Source organism: Trichosurus vulpecula, chromosome 8 (assembly GCF_011100635.1).
Source record: "Trichosurus vulpecula isolate mTriVul1 chromosome 8, mTriVul1.pri, whole genome shotgun sequence".
In the NCBI taxonomy this organism is placed as follows: Eukaryota; Metazoa; Chordata; class Mammalia; order Diprotodontia; family Phalangeridae; genus Trichosurus; species Trichosurus vulpecula.
The window spans coordinates 31,033,670-31,048,088 of NC_050580.1; the positions used below are offsets into that span (position 1 = coordinate 31,033,670).

Here is a 14,419-nt window from a genome sequence, read left to right on the forward strand (position 1 = left end):
GAAGAATAGATTTAGACCAAAGTCCTTCCTCAGTAACATACTATCCATTGCTTTTGCCTTCAACACTAAAGAAACTGTAGTTGAGTCTAATTTGAAAGCTGTCTAGCCATGTTTGTCGTTATTCTTTTGGACAATAAGCTGTCTGGGGAAATTTCATTTTCTGATTACATTAGGAATGAAGAGTGTGAAAATCTGCTTACGGTGATGAACGTCATGGACGTTGTACTTGGAGAAAAAGTTGGTGCAGCTAGACGGGATGCTCACTTAGATGACAAGTGCCCTGATTTATGCTCAAGGGTTGTGACCCCAGACCAATTGGTAGATTATCTATCCCTGCCTGTTCTCATAGAGCCAAGAAGTTACTGTATCATCCTATAGCTGCTGGCTCAGAAAGAATTCTTAGTATTTAGGTTCTGTAAGTTTTAATTCCATTCCAAACACCTTCATTTAGCAGCTGCTGCATGCTCACCGTGGGATACAAAACCAGAAAAGAAACAGTCTTTGAAGGAAATCAGTGACTTTCTGGAAGAAGGGTATGAAATGGGAGGGATGCAATTTGTGCACACAAATAAATACAAAGTAACTGGAGGAAATGACACTGAAAATGGAGCCTTCAGTGGAGATGTGGATTCTGATACCAGGCCTGTGGCAGGTCTTGTATGAAGGTGCAGGGATGAGGAATAGAATGCTAGTTCATGGAGCAGTCATACAGACCTTTTTTGGATAGGGAGTGAGTCTTAATTTGAGTATCTGATCTTGGAATTTTGAAGACTCGGGTTCTAGTTCAGGCTCTGAAGTCTACCAGCTATGTGGTTGTGGACAGACCACTTTACTTCCCAGGACTCAGATTACGCTGGAAGATTGTAAAAAGGTACAAGGAGTTGCTGCTTTTTGCATGTGTGGAGGGGGTTTCCCCACCCCTCATAAAATCACAGATCCCAACTTCTCCCACAGAATGGATTTTTGCTGAAAATCATTGATTTCCAAATTACTATCAAAGTGTAAGTTGTAATGGGTTGATTAAAAACTTTTGAACCTAGAGGTTCATTACTTTAAAAAACTATTTAAATGAAAACCAATGTTAATTTTAAAAATTTTCTTGAATGTTGTCCCTGAAAGGAAACACTTAAGTTCAAACTGAATGATTCAGACTCTTTGGGCACCTTTTTCTCCAGCCCCAGACACAAGAATGTGAATAGAATGTGAATGTGCCCTAAGCTGTTTTTGTCTTCATTCTTAGAATGTAACTTCCAAGAAAAAATGAAATATGTCATCATCATCTTCATGAGGAATATTGGTTCCATACAACTTTTATATCTAGACCACTGTGAAACCTGGAATATAGAGAGATCAGAGGTGGTTAACCTGACAACCTACATTACATTGTTGTTTTTAAAAAGAAAACCCGGGCAAAGAGGGCCAGGAGAAGTAAGCCGGCTCCTAGGATCCCTACTGCCCTGAGGGGTTTGCTGCACATTTCTTCTGCTTGATCTCTGAATTGCCCTATCCTTAGCACCCCAGTCTTTTCTTCCCTTCTGCTTCTTAACTCTACCCTCCTGACCATCTGGAAATGGCTCTTAGAGTTAGGGTTATCTGAAGGAGCCACAGCAGGCTCCCCCTATGCTGGGGTGAAGCATGAGTGAAGAAGCAGTGTGTGCTGGGAATGGATGAAATCAGTCATCCCTGTAAAGGGAAGGCCTTTTCTCTTTTTCGTTAAAAAACAAAAAAACCCATGTACATTTTTTCCCCATATGATAGAGGTGTTTTGGTTTGATTTGGTCTTTGCTTGAGTAAAGGTTCCTTGTTCAGTACTTTTGTCCACCTCCTTCCCTGCGCACTGGCTGTTCTTTAGAGAGCAAATGGATGTCAGTGAAATGAGCCCAATTTAAGACCAACCTTTTGGACTCAAGGAGAACTATGTTTTTATAAATACAGTTTGGATGAAAGAACCTTGGCATTTTTAAAGATGAGGAGATCAGAAAATGCTTTGTAGACAGATGAAGGTGAACGAGAGAACTCCAGGACCAAGATGCCAACTTGGCATCAAGGGCATGGATTAGCTTTAGTGAAGTATCTAGGTGGCACGATAGATTGTGTTGGGCCTGTGCACACTTGGTAGCTGTGTGCCCCTGAGCTGGCCATTTACCTCTGCTTCAGTTTCCTCATCTGTAAAATGGGAATAACAGCACCTCGCCCCTGGGATTCGGTCACGATCACATGAGAATTTTTGTAGGTGCCATGTAAATGCTTATTCCTTTTCCTAGTTATGTGACCACGTGGAAAGAGAGTGGTTGGCAATGCTGAAAAACCAGAAATTGGGGAGCATGGGGCGCTCACTGAATGGCCGTGAAGGTACAAGTTGAGGTTGGCAGTAATGTTCAGCAAGCCCTGGACCAAGACCATAGGAATCCGGGGTGGGAGGGACAGGATGAAGATGTGCAGTTTGGGAGTCATGGAAGCCCAGGGAGATGGTGGAATATCTTCTCAGTGCTAGTAAAAGAGCTGAGTGACAGAACCGTGTTATTTCACAAATAGGAGTGAGAGAATGAAAAAGCATTTATTATGGGCCGGTACCATGCTAGGTGTTGAGGGGAGTCCCTGTCCTCAAAGAGCTGCGCTTCCATTAGAGGAAGACAACACATAAGGGACTGGTGGTCAGGGAGGGGTGTTTAGGAAGTCATGAGAATGGTGAATGTGGCAGCACAATTGAGTGACCTGGTGTTAATAGCAAAGGTAATGTTGGTGTTGTGACTATACCCACAGGAAGGGGTGATTAGTGGGGGGAGGAGAGTGTGGTACCCTGCAGCATGGCAAGAAGATGGCTGGAGTACATCCAAAGTGGGTCTGGGTCTGCCTGGGTAAGGTTAGATTTCACCAGTCAGGAGGGAGGGAGGAGGGACACCCTGGAAGAGTGGAGGCAAGTGAATCCAGCATCATGGATATGGAATGGGCAAATGAATGAAAAAGCACCTAATAAGGACTCACTACACATGTATCATATTGTTCTAAGCTCTGGAGATAACAAAAAAGCAAGGCGATTCTTGCTGTCAGGGAGGTTTTATTCTAATGAGAGAGACAACAGCTGCAAGTCAAATGGAAAGATCCTGTGGTCTTTAGGGCACAGAAGCAAAGCAGGTGATAATGCATCGTCTTTAACATCATTTCGTCATTATGTCTATTTCTGATGCTGAAACATTTGACAGTGCCAAGGATGGCATTTGATGGTGAGAACCTTCTTTCCCAGGTCTTTAGGAACTATGACAGCCAAGGAGGTATGGCTGAAACAGCTGCAGAAGCTGTTGCTAGACCACATCTTCATGGACTTTGCTATGAGAGTCTTGGTTAGAAGCAGGACCAGAGATATGGGGGGGAGATGCTGCTGCTAACTAGGGCTCTTCGGTTTACATGACCATCAGGGCCAGTTAGAAGAGATGGGTCAAGATAGATATGAAGGGCGGGCTTAATGTGAGTCAGTCATTTAAATGGTGGAATTATAGGATGTTGAGCTCAGAGAGTAGATTGCAAAGTTTTGGATCTTTGAGATGGTGGGTGGTATATTAGAATAGCAGGATTGGAGTCAAGAAGAACTAGATTCAAATCCCAGGCCTCCTACTTGCCATCTGTGTGATTTTGAGTAAATCTCCATATCTCTCTAGGCCTCGGATTCCCTGTCTTTAAAATGAGGAGGTTGAACTAGATGGCCTCTGTGGTCTCTTCCAACCCTAAAGCAGTGATCATCTGATCATCTGATGGATAAGATGCAGAAGTCTGAGGTGTCATGGCCGTTGTGTGCCTGAATTGGAAGAGAGGTGGAAGTTGAGAAGGTTGAAGAGTTGTATGGTCTGCTTGCTAGTGGGCTAGTGAAATTCCTGAGGTTGGTGAGATGGAAGACCATGAACCATGGACTGAAGTCTGGGAAATTAGGTGGTGGTGGTTGTCAATAAACAGTGCACATGTATGGCCTTGGGGAAGTAAAAGAAAAGTCTGGAAGTGAGAGCAGGAGCCAGGAGAGTGCCTTCCATTCTGGTCTGTGAGGCACGGGGAATGAGAGGACTTGTCTCCATTGAAGAAGGATTGTTAGGCATGTGGTGGGTATTCAGGGAGGAAATAGGCTTCTGTCGATGTGCTTGGCATACTGACTAACGATGCAAGGCTTCAAAGTAATGGAATTTGATCCATAGAAGCTAAAGAAATTGTTGTGTTGACTTTGACTTGAGCGAGGGAGGGCTGTGCAAGGTCACCAGCCTCACTTTCTCCTCCAGAGCCATGTGGATCCAGTGACCTGATATTCACCAGGACCACTGGAGATGGTCCAGGATCCATGGCTCTATCAGGCTAAGGTCTGTTCAAGTTCTCACTTTGAGTGAGACAACATTCGTTCAGTGAATAGGCCTCTTTAAGAAGTTAACCCCCTTTAATCAAAAACTAAAAAAAAAAAATCTAACTGGGAGGGGAAGACCCTCAGGGTTCCTGGCCAAAAGAGAAACAATTACTGTTTAATTTGATCCATAGAAGCTAAAGAAATAATTAGGTAGTAAACCCCTTAAGGGCAGCCAGGTGGTATAGTGAATCGATTGCTGGGCCTGGGAGTCAGGAAGACTCATCTTTCTAAGTTCAAATCTGGCCTCAGACATTTAAGTGGCTGTGTGACCCTGAGCAAGTCATTTAACCTTGATTGCCTCAGGAAATGGCAAACCACTCCAGTATCTTTGCCAAGAAAACCCCAAATGGAGTCACAAAGCATTGGACATGACCAAAAAAACGTCTTGAACTGAAAATCAGTTAAAGAAAAATTTAATGAGGAAAATTAAATTTGGCAGCCATGTTTTCTAAAAAGATTTTTAAATTATTTGTCCCAAGTTGGAAGGGAACAAGGCTGATATTTTTCCCTTTGATCTCACTGCTAATTAGATGTAGTGGATAGAGGCCTGCCATGACATCTAGAATAATCAGGCTGACGTCCGGCCTGAGGCACATGCTGTTTGTGTGACCCTGGGCAAATCCTTTAGCCTCTAAAGACCCCCAGGCAGCTCTAAGAATAAGTTACTGGTAAGTTGTCAGGGTCTTTTTGTGGAGGGAATTTGCACTGGAGTTCTCTGCACAGGTGAAATTACAGGACCAGACTGAACAGTCACACTTTGCCAGAGGTATATCTTAATTCTTTGTTTTTAGAAGAGAAACATTTGTTTGCTAATAAAAAATACACAGTACAGCAGCCCAGCATTCATAGCAGTTGGATACTCTTGACTGTGTCCGTGTCAGGGAAGGAAACTTCTGATAAAGAAGTTAAACCTTAGTTTAGACTTTTCACAGACTACCAGTTATTATAAAATGGCAATGCAAAACCCACATTTTAAATGTTTTTCTACCTTGCTAGTGTCCTTTTCAGATAGTACAATGATGCTTTGCCACTGCACCTTTGAAACCTGAAATTCTTGTTTTTATCTGCTTGCTCCCTTTTTCCTAAGAAAAAGTTAGACTCAGGTGGCTAAAAGAATCTCAAATGGCATCAGTTAGTCTTATTTCAGGTGCCTTGTCACTGACCAGAAATTTTAAACACTTTCTCTGGGAATTTTGTGGACAGACTCAGCCCCTTTTAGTTCCTGTGTTTAATGTTTCAAAAACTAAAAACAAATCAAATTTTAAAAGTTAAAAACAGATTTTCACAAACTACATCTTAGGGAATTAATTGTTCTGGTTGTTTTAGTAGATCAAGAAGATTTTCATCTGTTCATCTTAAGCATTTCACATCTGTCAGAACTAATTTAGGGGTCTCCGATAAAAAGATAAGTGGTCAAAGGATATGAAGAAATAATTGTCAGACTGAGAATCACCAATTACTTACTTCCAAATCACTAAGGATAAGGTTAACGCCTGACAGAATTGGCTCTAGACCACCCAGGCGGCAGATGACAAAAGATGGGAAGGGGGGCGTAGAAAGATGGATATGTCAGTAACAAAGAATTCGAAACAAAGTAGATGTCCATCGATTGGGGAGTGGCTGAACAAATTGTGGCACAAATTGTGAGACAGCAGCTGTGATGAGTCTCAAGAAGGAGTTACTTGAACTGACTGAAAATGAAGGAAGTAGAGCCAGGAAAACAGTACAGGGTATTCCAAAAGTCTTTAGTGCAAATTTTAAAATAACAACAATGTAAGTGAAAGAACAACCCCAAACAGTGGAAACTTAATGCTATAAAATTATAATGACCAAGCTTGACCCCAAAGAAAAGATGGGAAGGTATCTCTCCCTTCTTTGAATAGATGAGGGAGGGGAAGACTGTGGGGAATGGAACATTACAGAGAATTTCAGACTTTTTGATATGTTGGTTAGTTTTACTCAACTGTGGGGTTTTTTTTTTCCTCTTATAAGAGATATTTCTGGGATGGAGAGGGGGAAGGAATACTTTGGGAAATGTAAGTGAGGTAAAAACAAAAGATAACAATAAGTTTATTGTGTAAAAAGTATAAACTAGATATTCTTTTACATTCTATAGGAAATTTATCCTGGGCAGTTCCAGCCATCTCTCTGCCATAAATTCATAGCCTTGTCGGATAAGGAAGGAAAACTACTTCGAAACTACACTCAGAACATAGACACACTGGAACAAGTTGCAGGAATTCAGAGGATTATTCAGTGTCATGGTTGGTAAACTCTTTAGAGTTGCTTTTGGGGAATGTTTTTCACTTGCAAGAAAAAAAATTGGGATTGTGAGACTACGTGATTGATAAAGCAGCTGAGCCGTGATGATTGGAATGAGGTGATAACTCCAAATCAATCCCACAGTAGAGGTACATGTGAGAATGAACTGAAGTACTGAAAGGAACTTTCATTCCTTACAGGGACATAACAAGGGCACCTATTAATACATACCTAGTAGCTAGGAAAAGCATAAAGAGGACAACAAAGAGAGGCTAGGCCAGGCTGGGTGTGGGGTACAAAGGCACAGAGACAGGAGGTGGAGGCATGACAGTGAGGTTGGAAGGGAGGGCCCGAAGCTCAACGGAGGGTGTTACATTTGAGCCAGGCAGCAATCTAGGCAGCCACGGGAGTTGATTGAGTAGGAGAGAGACACGGTCAGGTCTCTCAGGAAAAATCACTTTGGGCCAAGATAGTGGAGAGAAGGCAGGGACCCACCTGAGCTCTTCCCCAAACCTGTTCAAAGACCCTTAAATAATGCCTGAAACAAATCCTGGAGAGTGGCAGAACCCACAGAAGGACAGCGTGAAACAATTTCCCAGCCCAAGACAACTTAAAAGTTTTGCAGAAAAGGTCTGTCACACCGGGGTGAGAATGTAGTGCAGTCCAGTGCAGGCACCAGCACAGACCAGACCCCAGCAAACCAGGAGCAAGCCTTGAGAGTGAACGAATGAGTCTGCAGCTACCTTGGCTGCTTCTGGAGCTCTCAGCCCATAGCTTCAAAGGAGATTCCAGGAGGCTGTTTGCTGGCACTTGGGGGCAGGACTCTGTTGCTTTGCCCATATTCAGATCCAGGTTGTAGTCCCAGAGTGAGGAGGAGCACTAGCACATCAGAACTTGGGGGCACAGTGGAGCAGGGACCCTTATCACAGTTCCAGGGCAGAAAAGATTGCTTGTGGTTGCTCACAGGCCAGAAGAGTGCGAAACGCACCTCTCCTTAGATCATACCATTTTGGAAAAACTGAAAACTTACGGGTCCTTAGAAATATCTCTGAAAGTAGCTGCGGAACATCCCTGAAGGTTGGGACAGTGTGTTCTCCACCTTGGAAACAGAGCTCCACGTTAGCAAAGAGTTAAAAGCCAAGAAGTAGTCTGGAACAACAGGAACAATTCTAATCATAGAAAGTTCCTGTGCTGACAATGAAGATCAAAACCCTCAGAAGATAGCAAAGTCAAAATTCATATACCCAAAGCCTCCAAGAAAAGTATGAATTGTACAATTCAGGACTTGGAAAAGTTCAAAACATATTTTAAAAATTAAGAGAGGTGGAGGAAAAATTGGGTAGAGCAATGAGAGTGATGCAGGAAAATCATGAAAAAGAGTCAACAGTTTGGTAAAGGAGGCACAAAAAAAATGCTGAAGAAAACAATATCTTAAAAACCAAAATAGGACAAATGGTAAAAGAGGCATAGAAATCCACTAAGAGCTCCTTAAAAAGCAGAATTGGCCAAATGGGAAAAGAGGCACAAAAACTCACTGAAGAAGAGAACTCATTAAAAAATGGCCAGATGGAGAAGGAGGTCTAAAACCTCAGTAAAGAAAAGAGTTCCTTAAAAATTAGAATTGAGCAAGTAGAAGCTAATGACTCTGAGACATTAAGAAACAATAAAACAAAACAAAAGAATGAAAAAAATAGAAGCCAATGTAAAATATTTCATTGGAAAAACAACTGACCTGGGAAACAGATCTAGGAAAGATGATTTAAAAGTTATTGGACTACTTGAAAGCCATGATCAAAAAAAAAAAAGAGCCTAGACATTATTTTTCAAGAAATTATCAAGGAAAACTGCCCTGATATTTTAGAACCAGAGGGTAAATTAGATATTGAAAGAATCCACTGATCACCTCCTGAAAGAGATTCCCAAAATGAAAACTTCCAGGAATATTATAGGCAAATTCCAGAGCTCCCAGGTCAAGGAGAAAATATTGCACGTAGCCAGAAAGAAACAATTCAGGTTTCATGGACCCACAGGGTGACACAAGATTTAGCAAGTTTTCTACATTGAAGGATCAAAGGGCTTGGAATATGATATTCCAAAGGGCAGAGGAGCTAGGATTACACTCAAGAATAACCTACCCAGCAAAACTGAATGCGGCGGGGAGGGGGGAGAAGAATGAACATTCATTGAAATAGAGGACTTTTCAAGCATTCCTGATGAAAAGACACAGAGCTGAATAGAAAATTTGACTTCCAAATACAAGGCTCAAGAGAAGCATAAAAAAGTAAGCAGGAATGGGAAATCATAAGGGACTTAATAAGGTTAAACTGTTTTCATTCCTACATGGCAAAATGATACTTGTAACTCATAAGAACTTTTTCATTCTTAGGGGAGTTAGAAGTAGTATATATAGACAGAGGGCACAGCTGTGAGTTGAATATGATGGAATGGTATCTTTTAAAATAAAATTAAGGGATTAGAGAGGAATGTTCTGAGAGAAAGTGAAAGGGAGAGGTAAAATGGGGTAAATTATCTCATAAAAGAGACAAGAAAGAGTTATTACTTTGGAAGTGAAGATGGGGGAGGTAGTGGGGAACTCTTGAACTTTGCCTTCATCAGAATTGGCTTATAGAGGGATTAACACGCACTCAGTTGTGTATAGAAATCTATTTTACCCCACAGGAAAGTTGGAGGGAAAGGGGATGAGGGAGGGGAAAAGTGCTCATAGAAGGGAGGGTGGATTGGGGTTGGCAGTAGTCAGAAGAAGCAAAACATTTTTGAGGAAGGAAGGGTAAAAAGAGAGGGAATAGAATGAATAGGGGGCAAATAGGATGGAGGGAAATACAGTCAGCAGTCATAACTATGAAAAATTTTTTGAAGCAAGTTTCTTTGATAAAGGCCTTATCTTTCAAATATATAGAGAAATGAATCAAATTTATAAAAATAAGAGCCTTTCCACAACTGACAGATGATCAAAAAATATGAAGTCAGTTTTCAGATGAAGTAATCAAAGCTCTCCATGGTCATTTGAAAAAATAACTCTAAATTGCTATTGATTAGAGAAATGCAAAGTAAAATAATACTGAAGTACTGCATCATACCTATTAGATTGGCTAATAGGACAGAAAAGGAGAATGATAAATATTGGAGGGGATGTGGGAAAATTGACACGTTGGTGAAGTTGTGAACTAATTCAACCTTCATATAGAGCAATTTGGAACTATGCCCACGTATTTATAGCTTTCTTCTGGTGACAAAGAATTGGAAATTGAGGGGATGCCCATCAATTGGGGAATGACTGAACAATTTGTAGTATATGATTGTGATGGAATACCATTGTGAAGAAATAATGAGCTAGAATCAGGGGTGGAGAACCTGCGGCCTCAAGGCCACTGTGGCCCTCTAGATCCTCAAGTATGGCCTTTTGATTGAATCCAAACTTAACAGAATAAATGCTTTTAATAAAAGGACCCCATATGGGTTCACGACCTGCAGTTTAAAGAAGCATGAAGGGGTTGTGAGTGAAAAAAGTTTAAGAAACCTTGCCTATTTCTCTAGATCCTCATGTACGAAGTGAGATACTGCCGAGCCCTGGGCACATGCGTGTATTGTTTTTTTATGTTGAAAAAGGCTTTTTAAGTTTAGGGGGTCATTGTGTTTTAAGGTCATTTCAGCTATTTTAGTTGTTATTTAACTATTCCAGAATAGCATGAGAGAATTTGTGCTCATACACATAAAAGACACGTTCCTTTGGTAACACACCTCTTGGCTCTTTTCAGGTTCCTTTGCAACAGCTTCTTGCTTGATTTGTAAATACAAAGTGGATTCTGAAGCCGTACGGGAAGATATTTTTAATCAGGTAAAGTAGCTTGTAGGCTGAGGGCTGATTTCTGTTCTCTGAGCCTGCTGGAAGAATCCTGGGGACTAGTGGTAGGGCCTGTGAGTTGGTCCATGTGATACGGGCACCCATAGGGGACAACAACCCTCAAATGGAAGTTGTAGATGTGTTCTCTGCTTGTCTCCTTTCTGAAGTAATGGAATTGGCTCTGCACTATTGGCATCAAAAATTGAAGGAGAAAAAAAAGATTATAAAGTAGTATTTGCAGTATACAAATGATGACGTAGCAATAAAAGCTTTTTAAAGATTTTGAATGAACATAGCACACCCCAAGTAACATGTTCTGATGTCATCAATACATAATAACCAAACACCACCATGACATCACTGTCCATTATAATATTACACATTATTTCCAGAAGAACTAACTGTTCCTTGTTCAGTCTTCATAGTATCAGGTAACAGTACACTTTAAATGCCCATTGATAGCAGGTTTGAGAAAATATTTGTGGCTTCAATAACTGTATGTGATTTCAGAAAAATTGTTCTTGAGCTTAAGGTTGGAAATACCAAATCTTCTTGACTTTGGGCGTCGTGCATGTGTGTTTTTTCCCGTGTGGTCTGCATATAGGTGGTTCCTCGGTGTCCCAGGTGCCCAGCTGACGAGCCACTCGCCATCATGAAGCCAGAGATTGTATTCTTCGGGGAGAACTTACCAGAGCAATTTCACAGAGCCATGAAATATGACAAAGATGAAGTCGATCTCCTCATTGTTATTGGGTCTTCCTTGAAAGTGAGACCGGTAGCGTTGATTCCGAGTAAGTTGGGGATGGGTTTCTGGGACAGTATGAGGGTGTGCGTGGGATAATACAGACACTGAGAGCTGGATTATTGTTATAACATGATTTGTTATGTGGAGTTTGGTGTGAGGTGGCCCCTCCTGAATTCATAGCCAAGGAAATTACTGCCAATAGCAGTGCCGTGGCATGGTTCCTGAGGGAGGAATAATAAATAGGTTTTCTGCTTCTGCCCGAAGGGGATTAGGTTATAATGTATTGAGATTTTTGTGGTTTTGTGACCCTTGTACTTGGAAGGCTCAGGATAACTGAGTACAAATCCATCCTCAAATACTACTCTGTGACCCCAGGCAAATCACTTTACTTTTGCCTTATTTTCACCATCTGTAAAATGGGGATAATAAAAGCACTTAAATCCCAGGATTACTGTGAGGATCAAATAAGATAAATATTTGTAAAGTGCATTTGCAAGCTTTGAATTGCTAGCCATCAAATGATTTTTTTTATGCTGAAAAAGGCTTTATGTTGGGGGTAATTATGTTTTAAGGTCACCTCAGCTATTTTAATTGTTTTTTAACTATCCTAGAATAGCATGAGGGAATTTGTGTCAAGTTTTGTCATTCCAGTCATTTCCAAAGTGGGAGCCTGGTCTTGACACCTTCTCCTCCCCTTTCCCCCCAACTATTCCCATCGGTGGGTCATATCCCACACTTCCTGTAATAGCCAGTCATGGGGCTCTTCCTCAGCACAACCACACCACAACCAGGCCTTTTTTTAAATTTCTAGCCCCCTCCCCTGTCTTCTGCTTCCTTCCATTTTTTGAGCTCCCAGTGTCCCTCAGGGCAGTTACACCCTAACCACTGATGGAATTGTTGACAACCACCCCCCCACCCCCGCCCCCATCATCCCCCACCTCCCCTTTTTGTTTTGGGCAGGATGATGAAACCCTGGTGGGTTATAATCCTGTCTTTATCACAGATCTCATTATCATGCTCTCCACAAGTTCCTCTTACTTTTATGGACACCACCTTGGTTCACAATCTTGTTATTCTCTTTAGCTCTTTCCTTTGGCTGTCTGCACGTAGCCTTTGTCTAATCTCATTTTTCCCCAGATCACATCTCTCAGTTCTGCCCCTTTCTCTGCTCACTCAGGCACCACTTTAGTCCAGACTTTCATCACTTCTTCCTCACCTCTCTCTCACTTCAGCTTTGGTAGTAGCCTCCCATTCGGCCTCCCGGCCTTTCTGGTCCTTCTCTGAATGGTTGCCAAAGGGATTTTCCAAAGGTGCAGGCCTGCCCAGGTTGCTCTTTTTTTTTTTTTTTTCACTACTAGTTCCTTATTGACTCTGGGATGAGTTACTATATCATATTGATCTTATCTTATAAAAATGTATTTTATTATAAAAGTTTTATAATAAGCATAATTAGTACAATACTATATAACTTATAAATAAGTAAATATATACATGGAGGTACATGCTTTAAATACTTTTAACTGATAACTGCTTAATTTTTTACTGATCAGGTATGTGATCAAAAAAGTTTGAAGAACACTGTTCTGATCTTTCAGTCTAATCGGAAAAAGGAAGGATGTTAGTCTGGCAGGACCTCTTCTTGATGAAGGCACTCTGGGTTTTGTGATCTTAACAGTTTTTCTAAACAGTTAATAACGAATAATATGTTCTAGAGTTTTGCCAGGAATCAAAGTCAAGCTCACTAGTGTGGAGTTGCAGTCTTCTTTTTTTGGAAATTCAAGACGGTGTTTGCTTTTCACTTGGCTGTGGCACCTGTCCCATTCTCTGTGACCTTGCAGAGGTGATTGACTGCTTACATCGGCCACTTCTTTCAGTTCCATGGGATGCAGTTTGTCTGGGCTTGATGGCCTGAACTCAGGAGAAGCTAGTTGAAACCCAAGAAAAGTAGGGAGATAATAAGCAAGTACCTACTTTTTTCCCATACTTTGTGCTCTGAACTTCATTTTTTGAAGGATGAAATAGTCATAAATGTAAGCTTAGAAATTATTAGCTGCTCTAATGTTGGTGGACAGAGCTCTCTTAGCAGATGTATAAGCAATTGAAATTCCCTTATCACTGTGACTACTGAATCATGTGTTTGCATTAGCTGTTTCCATAAGTCACCAATGTCTTTCTTTTGTCTAGGTGGCTCGTAGTAGAATCTGAGACTGTAGATTGCTTTTTTGCCTCCCCCAAGTTTTATTCATTTGCTCCCCACATTTCCCTCACCCAATTCCTGGTTTCTGCCCCTCTGCATTCTTGGTCCCAAACTCCTCCTGCCATGCCCCCCCCCACCCCCACCCCATCATTCTGTCCCTTTAGATAGACCATCTTTAAGAGCCAGGTCAGTCATGGGTCTCATCCCACAAAGTCATAGTATCCAAGAGCTCTGGTTCACTGGGACGTAGTCAGCTCCTTTCTTGGATTTTTGTCCTCTCTTAATTTTTTGGTGTTTCTCCTTTCATTTTCTTCTGTTTTATTCTCTATATCTGAGCTCTACATCAGCATTACCCCTTCACCCTTTTCCAGAGGTCATTTTTTCTGTCTGGAGGCCAATAGTGTTCCTTAGCTCTGTGTTGGTGTACTCCATCTCTGAGCAAGAGAACCCATTGTGCCCGTACTTCGAGCTGTGGCCCAGAAATCTAGCTCTGGGTTTCAGGTCATGGATCTCGCTTTGGTAAATATGCCTTTGCTTTTCTGAAGCTCTTGCCTTCATGTGGCAGTAGCGATTTAAACATTGCCTGCCCCCCCGCCCCAGCCCCATCTTGATTTTCTTGGGTCCTTCTAGCAGCATCATTAGTGTACATGTAAATCACCAGAACTGTGTGCTTCCTATCAAGTTTGATAAGTCTTTGGAGGTTTTAAAAGAAATTTTAATTTTAGCCTTTGTCTTTGTCAGTCTCTTTGATGTTACTCCCCTGTCTCCCAAACCTTTTAAAACATTGGTCAGTCCTCAGTAACAGTCATGCTCCTTGTACCTAAGAAATACAATTAAACAACACAAAAGGTCATGTTGGATGTGTCTAAAAACATAAATTTGACACTGCACCTATAGCCCACCACCTCCATGCCTTAACCCTCTGGTTACTGTGTAGTTACTGAGTTCTGAAGGCTTTCACTGCTGTCTCCC

The 14,419-nt window shown here is 41.5% G+C and overlaps 1 protein-coding gene across 1 annotated transcript in view; it reads left to right on the forward strand.

Moving 5' to 3' along the window:
• The window catches only part of SIRT1 (sirtuin 1), a 30,782-nt gene that overhangs the window by 10,852 nt on the left and 5,511 nt on the right, over positions 1–14,419 (forward strand). The window contains exons 5-7 of the mRNA XM_036737176.1: positions 6,498–6,645; positions 10,420–10,499; positions 11,110–11,296. Of these exons, the coding sequence (XP_036593071.1) occupies positions 6,498–6,645; positions 10,420–10,499; positions 11,110–11,296 (415 nt within the window). The remainder of the gene's footprint in view (positions 1–6,497; positions 6,646–10,419; positions 10,500–11,109; positions 11,297–14,419) is intronic.